This window comes from Palaemon carinicauda, chromosome 14 (assembly GCF_036898095.1).
Source record: "Palaemon carinicauda isolate YSFRI2023 chromosome 14, ASM3689809v2, whole genome shotgun sequence".
NCBI classification, from domain to species: Eukaryota; Metazoa; Arthropoda; class Malacostraca; order Decapoda; family Palaemonidae; genus Palaemon; species Palaemon carinicauda.
The window spans coordinates 37,262,436-37,274,935 of NC_090738.1; the positions used below are offsets into that span (position 1 = coordinate 37,262,436).

Consider the following 12,500-nt stretch of genomic DNA (forward strand, 5'->3'; position numbering starts at 1 on the left):
AATCCCTCTACTACGTTCCCAAAACTATCTCTCTCTCTCTCTCTCTCTCTCTCTCTCTCTCTGTTTATTAATCCATCAACCACTTTCCTAAAACTATGGAACGAATCAGTCTCTCTCTCTCTCTCTCTCTCTCTCTCTCTCTCTCTCTCTTTGTTTATTAATCCCTCTACTACGTTCCCAAAACTATCTCTCTCTCTCTCTCTCTCTCTCTCTCTCTCTCTCTTTGTTTATTAATCCCTCTACTACGTTCCCAAAACTATCTCTCTCTCTCTCTCTCTCTCTCTCTCTCTCTCTCTCTCTGTCTGTTTATTAATCCATCAACCACTTCCTAAAACTATGGAACGAATCTCTCTCTCTCTCTCTCTCTCTCTCTCTCTCTCTCTCTCTCTCTCTCTCTCTCTCTGTTTATTAATCCATCAACCACTTTCCTAAAACTATGGAACGAATCTCTCTCTCTCTCTCTCTCTCTCTCTCTCTCTCTCTCTCTCTCTCTCTCTCTCTCTCTCTCTCTCTCTCTATGTTTATTAATCCATCTACGACGTTCCAAAAACTATATAACGAATCAGTAGAGTGAGGGTTATGGGAGTCCTGGTTGTTAACGGGGATGAAAATGTGGGTGTGTGGGAGACTACCGAGTCACTTATCAAACAGAATATTCATCCGCATGATTTGGTATAATGGAAAGGATTCCCATGAGGTTACCCTTGTTTGACCTAGTTTTTTACATGTGTGATGGGGGTCTTACTGCCTGTTACATCAATTCCTGAGAATATTGGAAGTGCAGATTATTGTCCAGAGAAAAAAAAAGTAACTTAGATGTGATATTATTTTCTAGTTTTTATCATGTGAGATTGGGGCTCTTACTGCCTGTTACATCAATTCCTGAGAATATTGGAAGTGCAGATCATTGTGCAGCGGAAAATAAGTAACTTAGATGTGATATTATTTTATGTTTTTCCCTGATTTTATTTGCGTATGTGTGAGTGTTTGATTTCTGTATTGAAAGAAGATAATAGAAGCGTCAAAGTTATGTTGATTATATCTTCAGAGTTGAAGGGTTTTTCTGGTGTTTTCACATTTGATAATTTATATTTTATAATAACTTTAAAGTTTTTTAATTGATTTTTCTGGTTTTCAGTTATATCTTGCTCTCTATAATAACATCAGATTTGATAAAAAAGAAATACTTTTATTATTATATCTTCTAAGTTACACTTTAAAATGCTGTTTTGATAATGCCTTATGAAAAGGACAGGGTTTGTTACTTTTGAGTTTTTAAAGCTTAATTTTTATTCTAAACACTAAGATGTATTTTTATCAAGTATAAAATTTACTCACATAGGTGCGGATGTTTTTTTAAATTATTTATGCGTGCAAGTATGTTCATGGAATAAGAGAACTTATCCTAGAAAAAATAAACTATAGATTTTTTTTTTTGGATGCTGAAGTTTCTTAATCTAAAGACCTTGATTATATTCAAAATTGGAGGAAATTTTAATAAGTACTTGTAAATGTTCGAAATTTGAATAATTCTCTAATTTATTATATAAGAATGTAATAACTCATTAGTATAAAATAATTTGGGATAAAATTTTCAGCTCTTACAAATATATTTACTAAGAAGAGTTATTAGAGATTTCCGACCTCCGCCCAAGGGTAATGGAGTCTTCCATTGGCCTGGGATCTATCTGTGTTGAAAATTGCGTCAAAATCCGCCGACTAGTTTAGACATTATCTTTAAAATGGCAAAAAATACAAATCTGGATCTAGAATCCGGATCCGGATCATCTCCAAAATTTAATGGGGTCGTCCATGACCTAAGATCTAGCTATGTTGGAAATTTCGTCAAAATCCGTGTATTTATTTTGACGTTATCTTTAAAATGGCGAAAAATGCAAATTTGGATCTAGAATCTGGATCTGGATCATCTTCAAAATTTAAAAGGGTCGTCCATGATCTAAGATCTATCTATGGTGGAGATTCCATCAAAAATCCGTCGATTTGTTTTGACATTATCTTTCAAATGTTAAAAATGCAAATCTGGATCTAGAACTTTTATCCGGATCCGGATCATCTCCAAAATTTAATGGGGTCGTCCATGACCTAAGATCTATTTGTGATGGAGATTTCATCAAAATCCACCAAGTAGTTTAGATGTTATCTTTAAAATGCCGAAAAATACAAATCCGGATCTAGAATCCGGATCCGGATGCGGATCATCTCCAAAATTTAATGGGGTCGTCCATGACCTAATATCTATCTGTGGTGGAAATTTCGTCAAAATCTGTCGATTTGTTTTGACGTTATCTTTAAAATGGTGAAAAAGGCAAATCCAGATCTAGAATCTGGATCCGGATCATCAACAAAATTTAATAGCGTCATAAATACAAATCCGGGTGTAGAATCCAGATCCGGATCCGGATCATCTAAAAAAAATTTAATGAGGTCGTTCATAACTTAAGATCTATCTGTGGTGAAAATTTAGTCAAAATCCTTCCTGTAGTTTTGCCGTAATCCTGTCCACAGACATGCAGACAGGCGAATAAATTGACAGACTCGATCGCATAGCCTCCTAGGCGGAGGTAAAAAAGGCGTCTACCGTTTAATAACTGGCGTTCCTCTGTATCGTTTCTTTTCTATTTGCAGAGAATTATTCTTGAAACCAAAGTCGACAGAGCCTTTGTTGCCTTGAAGATTGTATCTGGAACAGTCGGTGTTGCTCACTCACTCCATGTTGTAATTGGCCATTAAGGGAATCTGCGTATTTGCGTTTCATTGTGGTCTAACATTCAAGCCGAGTTACTCTCTCCATTGCATTACATTACATTACTGTTGTTTATAAAACTCAAGTGTATTGATTTCCTATTGAAATATAATACCACTACGTGCATATAACTTTAAATCACGTTTATTTAATCGGGTTTAGTCAGTTCCTTGAGGAAGTACCTTGTAAAAGAAGAAATACAAGAACGAACGATTAGACGTAATGGAAGAAATATGAAAAATAATGGGCGGAAAGAGTGAAACGAAAGTTAGAAATAGTTGGGGGTAATGATGATAATGAAGAAGGACAGATGATAACGAGGGAAGATTGGAATAAAGAGGGTATATACTTAAGATAAGTGCCATAGCCGCTGTACCATGGTCTTAACCTGTCTTGGGTTAGAGTTCTCTTGCTTGAGGGTATACTCTGGCACACTTCTTCTTTGTCTACATCTTTTCCCACTTTTATGTGGGGTCGATGATACTCTGGCACACTATTCTATCTTATTTCTCTTCTTCTTGTTTTGTTAAAGTTTATACAGTTTATATAGAAAATATTTTATTTAATGTTCTTATTTCCTTTCCTTACTGTGCTGCTATTTTCCCTGCTGGAGCCCCTGGGCTTATAGCATCCTGCTTTTCCAACTAGGGTCGTAGCTTAGCAAGTATTGATAATAATAATAATAATGATAATAATAATAATAATGATAATCAGTTAGTGTTTGGTATTTGGTATTTCCATGCAACGCAACCTTTATCTTTTACTGCAGAATATTTCCGAGGCTTTTCCTTCGAGATGAAACGCTATGGAGAAGTTCTTTTTAAGAAGGGAATATTATTAGGCTTTCGTAGATTAGCGTCAGAGGGGCAATCCGTTTTCGAAGTCTTTCTCTTTCTAGGAAGATTTCCAGAACGAGAAAGAAACGGGTGGCGGGAATGCAAAGAAATTATCCCATTTAGAAAAAACTTCCATAATTCATAAACTTTCACAAACTATTGGTAAATAATTTTTTGTTGCTCTACATAATGTCTTTTTAGATTTGTTGAGGTAAATATTTAGAAAGAATTTATCAAATAAAACCCTTTACAGTATTACCTATTTATACGGAGGTTTTCAAAACTTCAATGATGATATTTCTCCAGTAATTTGATAAACAGGATTGAACTCTGCATCGCTTATCGTTGATAGATAGCCTTTAATATTTCTGTAAACTGCAATTTGATGAACAGGATCGAACTCTGCATCGTTTAACGTGGATAGATACCCTTCAGTGTTTCGGGGACCTCTAATTTGATGAACAGGATCGAACTCTGCATCGTTTATCGTGGATAGATACCCTTCAGTGTTTCGGGGACCTCTAATTTGATGAACAGGATCGAACTCTGCATCGTTTATCGTGGATAGATACCCTTCAGTGTTTCGGGGCCCTCTAACTAGATGAACAGGATCGAACTCTGCATCGTTTATTGTGGATAGATACCCTTCAGTGTTTCGGGGCCCTCTAACTAGATGAACAGGATCGAACTCTGCATCGTTTATCGTGGATAGATACCCTTCAGTGTTTTGGGGACCTCTAATTTGATGAACAGGATCGAACTCTGCATCGTTTATCGTGGATAGATACCCTTCAGTGTTTCGGGAACCTCTAATTTGATGAACAGGATCGAACTCTGCATCGTTTATCGTGGATAGATACCCTTCAGTGTTTCGGGGCCCTCTAACTAGATGAACAGGATCGAACTCTGCATCGCTTATCGTGGATAGATACCCTTCAGTGTTTTGGGGACCTCTAATTTGATGAACAGGATCGAACTCTGCATCGTTTATCGTGGATTGATACCCTTCAGTGTTTCGGGGACCTCTAATTTGATGAACAGGATCGAACTCTGCATCGTTTATCGTGGATAGATACCCTTCAGTGTTTCGGGGCCCTCTAACTAGATGAACAGGATCGAACTCTGCATCGTTTATCGTGGATAGATACCCTTCAGTGTTTCGGGGCCCTCTAACTAGATGAACAGGATCGAACTCTGCATCGTTTATCGTGGATAGATACCCTTCAGTGTTTTGGGGACCTCTAATTTGATGAACAGGATCGAACTCTGCATCGCTTATCGTGGATAGATACCCTTCAGTGTTTCGGGGACCTCTAACTAGATGAACAGGATCGAACTCTGCATCGCTTATCGTGGATAGATACCCTTCAGTGTTTTGGGGACCTCTAATTTGATGAACAGGATCGAACTCTGCATCGTTTATCGTGGATAGATACCCTTCAGTGTTTCGGGGACCTCTAACTAGATGAACAGGATCGAACTCTGCATCGTGGATAGATACCCTTCAGTGTTTCGGGGCCCTCTAACTAGATGAACAGGATCGAACTCTGCATCGTGGATAGATACCCTTCAGTGTTTCGGGGCCCTCTAACTAGATGAACAGGATCGAACTCTGCATCGCTTAACGTGGATAGATACCCTTCAGTGTTTCGGGGCCCTCTAACTAGATGAACAGGATCGAACTCTGCATCGCTTATCGTGGATAGATACCCTTCAGTGTTTCGGGGCCCTCTAACTAGATGAACAGGATCGAACTCTGCATCGCTTATCGTGGATAGATACCCTTCAGTGTTTCGGGGCCCTCTAACTAGATGAACAGGATCGAACTCTGCATCGCTTAACGTGGATAGATACCCTTCAGTGTTTCGGGGCCCTCTAACTAGATGAACAGGATCGAACTCTGCATCGTTTATCGTGGATAGATACCCTTCAGTGTTTCGGGGACCTCTAATTTGATGAACAGGATCGAACTCTGCATCGTTTATCGTGGATAGATACCCTTCAGTGTTTCGGGGACCTCTAACTAGATGAACAGGATCGAACTCTGCATCGTGGATAGATACCCTTCAGTGTTTCGGGGCCCTCTAACTAGACGAACAGGATCGAACTCTGCATCGTGGATAGATACCCTTCAGTGTTTCGGGGCCCTCTAACTAGACGAACAGGATCGAACTCTGCATCGTGGATAGATACCCTTCAGTGTTTCGGGGCCCTCTAACTAGACGAACAGGATCGAACTCTGCATCGTGGATAGATACCCTTCAGTGTTTCGGGGCCCTCTAACTAGATGAACAGGATCGAACTCTGCATCGCTTATCGTGGATAGATACCCTTCAGTGTTTCGGGGCCCTCTAACTAGATGAACAGGATCGAACTCTGCATCGCTTAACGTGGATAGATACCCTTCAGTGTTTCGGGGCCCTCTAACTAGATGAACAGGATCGAACTCTGCATCGCTTAACGTGGATAGATACCCATCAGTGTTTCGGGGCCCTCTAACTAGATGAACAGGATCGAACTCTGCATCGCTTAACGTGGATAGATACCCTTCAGTGTTTCGGGGCCCTCTAACTAGATGAACAGGATCGAACTCTGCATCGCTTAACGTGGATAGATACCCTTCAGTGTTTCGGGGACCTCTAACTAGATGAACAGGATCGAACTCTGCATCGCTTATCGTGGATAGATACCCTTCAGTGTTTCGGGGACCTCTAACTAGATGAACAGGATGGAACTCTGCATCGCTTATCGTGGATAGATACCCTTCAGTGTTTCGGGGACCTCTAACTAGATGAACAGGATCGAACTCTGCATCGCTTATCGTGGATAGATACCCTTCAGTGTTTCGGGGACCTCTAACTAGATGAACAGGATCGAACTCTGCATCGCTTATCGTGGATAGATACCCTTCAGTGTTTCGGGGACCTCTAATTTGATGAACAGGATCGAACTCTGCATCGTGGATAGATACCCTTCAGTGTTTCGGGGCCCTCTAACTAGATGAACAGGATCGAACTCTGCATCGTGGATAGATATCCTTCAGTGTTTCGGGGCCCTCTAACTAGAAGAACAGGATCGAACTCTGCATCGCTTATCGTGGATAGATACCCGTCAGTGTTTCGGGGCCCTCTAACTAGATGAACAGGATCGAACTATGCATCGCTTATCGTGGATAGATACCCTTCAGTGTTTCGGGGCCCTCTAACTAGATGAACAGGATCGAACTCTGCATCGTTTATCGTGGATAGATACCCTTCAGTGTTTCGGGGCCCTCTAACTAGATGAACAGGATGGAACTCTGCATCGCTTATCGTGGATAGATACCCTTCAGTGTTTCGGGGCCCTCTAACTAGATGAACAGGATCGAACTCTGCATCGCTTAACGTGGATAGATACCCTTCAGTGTTTCGGGGCCCTCTAACTAGATGAACAGGATCGAATTCTGCATCGCTTATCGTGGATAGATACCCTTCAGTGTTTCGGGGCCCTCTAACTAGATGAACAGGATCGAACTCTGCATCGCTTAACGTGGATAGATACCCTTCAGTGTTTCGGGGCCCTCTAACTAGATGAACAGGATCGAACTCTGCATCGCTTAACGTGGATAGATACCCTTCAGTGTTTTGTGGCCCTCTAACTAGATGAACAGGATCGAACTCTGCATCGTTTATCGTGGATAGATACCCTTCAGTGTTTCGGGGCCCTCTAACTAGATGAACAGGATCGAACTCTGCATCGCTTAACGTGGATAGATACCCTTCAGTGTTTCGTGGCCCTCTAACTAGATGAACAGGATGGAACTCTGCATCGCTTATCGTGGATAGATACCCTTCAGTGTTTCGGGGCCCTCTAACTAGATGAACAGGATCGAACTCTGCATCGCTTAACGTGGATAGATACCCTTCAGTGTTTCGGGGCCCTCTAACTAGATGAACAGGATCGAACTCTGCATCGCTTAACGTGGATAGATACCCTTCAGTGTTTCGTGGCCCTCTAACTAGATGAACAGGATCGAACTCTGCATCGTTTATCGTGGATAGATACCCTTCAGTGTTTCGTGGCCCTCTAACTAGATGAACAGGATCGAACTCTGCATCGTTTATCGTGGATAGATACCCTTCAGTGTTTCGGGGACCTCTAACTAGATGAACAGGATCGAACTCTGCATCGTTTAACGTGGATAGATACCCTTCAGTATTTCAGTAACATCTTTGCCTTTATGCTATTCTAGCGCGATGGTTTTAAGAGACAAAATTTTTCCTCCATGGCCTTGGAATGACGCGGGCATCATCCATAATAAAATAAAGAGCAAGTGTCTGGCTATATTTATAAATATATTTCCTTCCTATCACGCTGAGCGGCATTGACAGATGTATGGCTACTTGGTCTCTCCCCTTCGCTTGGCTAATGGGTATAGGGAGTAGTCGTACCCTGATGAGAGGAGGTACTCCGAGAGGTGCAAACGGATACCACAATCTCTCACAAACTGCCGAACCAGCACGTATTATTTAGGAAATGGGGGAGTGGTGAGAAGGGTTGAGACTGTATGTGTGCATTTTTGACGAATCGTGTACAATTATTATGAATATGGAAAAGACGGATAACAAATTCATTGATACTGCTACAACTTTTGAGGCGTAGGTGTGAGTTTTGGCCGGAGGAGACGTACTTGTCATAATAAAGTATTTCGCCTCGAGTCATTAACCCTGTGAAAGAGTGTATACAATATTAAAATTATTTGTAATTGTATACCTGAAGTTATAAAAGTCTATTTTGATAGAGGTAAAGCTATCATAAGTATATATATATTAAACAGACGCAAGTTGAAGGACACGTCTGAGGTTTCTTCTTCTTCTGATTATATATATATATATATATATATATATATATATATATATATATATATATATATATATGTATAGAGAGAGAGAGAGAGAGAGAGAGAGAGAGAGAGAGAGAGAGAGAGAGAGAGAGAGAGAGAGAATAATAATAACTTGTAGATAGGGAAATTCCCCACTACCACTGGCTTGTATCCATGCTTCTAGTAGAAATGATGTTTCAATCTTGGAATGTTTATAGAATATGATTTTGGTGAGCATAGCAATCCCTCCGCTCTGTGCGCTCTCTTTTCATCCTTTTGAATCGACAAAACGCAACATTGCCGTGAATTCCGGCGTTATTACGTCGTGCATGCGTTTGTAGAATTTCGTTTTCCTGCATAACTGAATCTTGGGGATAGTTGGTTCTCGACAAAGTATACACAGGATTAATTTGCATGCACTTACTTTACAATATTTATATATATATATATATATATATATCTATATCTATAGATATATATATATATATATATATAGATATATATATATATATATATATATATATATATATATATATATATATATGTGTATATATGTGTATATATATACATATATATATATATATATATATATATATATATATATATTATATATATATATATTTGCGTGTTCATGATTTTTTTCATACATCACCACCATCAGGCTCTTAGAATATTTTTTTTCTTTACTTTCTCCATAAGGCATCTTTCGGGTCTCGAAAAGAAAATCTTTCTTGCTCTCTTTCATTCAGTGACCTTTACAGTGCTTCTGAATCACACGTATTGACCATCTTTCCTTTCACGGATTACTGATAATCCATTATTCCTTCCTGTCGTTTTTTTAATTTGATCCCTTCCATTTACGTCATTTGCCAACACAACATTTCATATTTGTTTTGTATCCTGATGTTTCATTGTCTATTATCGCTACAGCTACACTGTTAAAATAAACCGTAATTTTAATCGGAAATTCTCCGTAAAGATATACTGTTCTGAACAGTATTTCAGTAAAATACAGACGACCGTATTATTACCTTAGTTTGCTATTATCTTTTTCGAGTTGATGACCGTAATATCCTTCTTTTACGTCAATATATCCGTTTTTAAAGGGGTAAAAATCCTGGAATAAATGTTGCCATACAAATACGGTTTTTTTAATGACAATTTTTTAATAGTGTATGTAATTTCACATTCCAAAATTAGTGTATAATACCTCTTCCTTTGTCTTCTAGATGTGTGCTTGAACACTTTAATACTGGTGTCAAATTTATATACGTTTCTTTGATAATTTCTTCAGGGTCACTGGAAGTTTGTCTGGTAATTTCATTGTTAAATTGTTTACCCCTTCCAGGAAAATAGGGTTCTGGACCTTATGAGGAAAAGCCGTCCCAATGACCCCTTTTGAACAATATTGCCCATATATTATTATTATTATTATTATTATTATTATTATTATTATTATTGTTGTTGTTGTTGTTGTCGTTATCATTACTAGCGAAGCTGCAACCCTAGTTTGAAAATCAAGATGCTATAATCCCAAGGGGTCCAACAGGGAAAATAGCCCTGTGAGAAAAGGAAATAAGGAAGTAAATTACACGAGAATTAATGAATAATTAATATGAAATATTTTAAGATCAGTAATAACATTGAAACAGATTTTTCATATATAAACTATTGAAAGACTTGAAACAGTCTGTTCAACATAAAAACATTCTCTGCGAGTTCGAACTTTTGAAGTTCCATTTGAAGATTAGCAGTCCCTCCACCGAATGGGACCGCTGTGGCCTCTTCCTCTCTCGCAATTAAACATTATTGGCAGGTTCGTATGGTTCTGACAAGCAATACATGATATAATGATTATATCGAGGATAATTTATACTTCCAGACGCACAACAACTGCTGAGAGTGTCATAAACAATATCAATTTATGAAAGGTGAAATTTAAGTTAGTTGGAGAAACGGTAAGACTAATGTCGCCACATACGAATTGCAAACGTTTCGACATTTCAAATGCCATCATCAGTACTACCTAAAGTAAAGATAACCACTTTAGGTAGCACTGAAATGACAAAACGTTTGCAATAAATATGTTTGTGGCGACATTAGTGTTTCTGTTTCTCCTGAGAATAAGATTTCCAATAAACGTCACCATATCTTAGGTTAGTTGGCCGTGTCAATGACTAAACAACTATGACAATGAAATTCAATTAGTGACAGTCAGTAACAGCGTTAAAGCATTTTCCAATTCAAAACATAACCTTTGGAACATTTGGGGTCTTATTTTTGCCCATTTGCAGATTGATAATCCTCGCACCGGATGGCAGTGAGCTCTTCTTTAAAAGCTCTCTGCCTTGCGTTGGGTGTAAGTCATATGCGTTCCTCCTCCATAATTTTCAGTGAGGTTTGGACCTGCAATCTCAGTATGATCTATTTAAGCTAATTGATACGCTGGCTTATATATATATATATATATATATATATATATATATATATATATATATATATATATATATTTATATGTGTGTGTGTGTGCTTGTGTCTTAGGTGGTGCCATAGCCTCTGTACCATGGCCTTCCACTATCTTGGATTAGAGTTCTCTTGTTGTAGGGTACACTCTGGCATGCTGTTCTATCTTATTTCTCCTCCTCTTTTTTTAAAGTTTTTATAGTGTATATATTAAAGATTTAATTTAATGGTGTTAGTGTTCCTAAAATATTTTATTTTGATTGTTTATTACTTCCCTAGTAGTATATTTATTTCCTATTTTCCTTTCCTCCCTGGGCTCTTTTTCCATGCTGGAGCTCTTGGGATTTTAGCATTTTGCTTTTCCAACTAGGGTTGTGGCTTGCAATGATATACTGTATATATATATATATATATATATATATATATATATATATATATATATACATATATATATATATATATATATATATATATATATATATATGTGTGTGTGTGTGTGTGTGTGTGTGTGTGTGTGTGTGTGTTACAAGACGTAGTTTCATTAGTCAATATGGTCTAAGTCATTCTATTCTGAAATCGTAATGTTTACTCTGTGAATAGCATTACTTTTTACTCTTTTCTTTCCTTTGGACTGCTTCAAATAAGAATAATCTCTTGATATTTTTTTTTCCTTTTCAGCATCGAAACATTTTTAAGTAGGCAATAGATTATAGTCAACTTGATACTATTAACAATTACTGTTTTTTTGTATAATGTAAGGCTAGATATTTTTTTTTCACCATCAGATATTATAAATACACAAATCATAGAAACTCAATTACGATTTATTTTTGTAATGTAAGGGTAGATATTTCTTTTAGTGTCAGTTATCATCAATGTATAAACCTTCACATTATTCTCCAGACCGGGGAAAATTTCTCAAAGTTTAATTTTTTTTTTTTAATTGTCATTTATTAGTGGCATCCTATTAATGGTATTGTAACCAGTAAATTTTTACTTGATGAGGCGCATTTGCACTGACTCGCAGGGGTGCACTTTTAGCTCGGAAAAGTTTCATACTCGCTGATTGGTTAGAATTATTTTGTCCAACCAATCAGATATTAGGAAACCCTGCCGAGCTAAAAGGGCACCTCTGCGAGTCAGTGCAAATTCACCCCACTAAAAAAAATTGGCTATAAGCTTTGATTGATTTAAAAATTTCATGTAGATTTCCCCTGAATTTATCAGCGAATAATCCAATTTTGGATATATTTGTTATTAACTCATTCCCATCAGGGAAATACGATCTGATTTTGACATACTACCCTCGGCTCATCAAATAAACGCTGTAATGTGCACAATAATTATATTATCATTTTCATATATATATATAGATTGTGTATTTATATTATTTAGACATTTCCCGTTCCAGCGGATGAAATTCGCCTTAATTAGGTTGTTGATAATACATTTAATATTACAATATTAGTAATACAATGATACATTTTAGATTTTATAGTTCAATCGTGTTTCCTGGCGTATATGTTCCTCAGATTTTCTTTAGAAATTCTCTATTTCGCTCTTGAAATCTATAGAC

At 37.7% G+C, this 12,500-nt stretch overlaps 2 protein-coding genes across 2 annotated transcripts in view; one reads left to right on the forward strand and one right to left on the reverse strand.

The window, feature by feature from the left end:
* Positions 1 to 9,164, reverse strand: part of LOC137652724 (ice nucleation protein-like) — a 15,797-nt gene extending 6,633 nt beyond the window's left edge. The window contains exons 1-4 of the mRNA XM_068386128.1: positions 9,149 to 9,164; positions 6,781 to 7,762; positions 5,839 to 6,527; positions 4,199 to 5,082 (exon numbers count right to left, since the gene is read on the reverse strand). Coding sequence (XP_068242229.1) covers positions 4,199 to 5,082; positions 5,839 to 6,527; positions 6,781 to 7,762; positions 9,149 to 9,164 — 2,571 coding nt within the window. The remainder of the gene's footprint in view (positions 1 to 4,198; positions 5,083 to 5,838; positions 6,528 to 6,780; positions 7,763 to 9,148) is intronic.
* Positions 1 to 12,500, forward strand: part of LOC137653167 (uncharacterized) — a 74,019-nt gene that overhangs the window by 23,663 nt on the left and 37,856 nt on the right. The window lies entirely within an intron of this gene.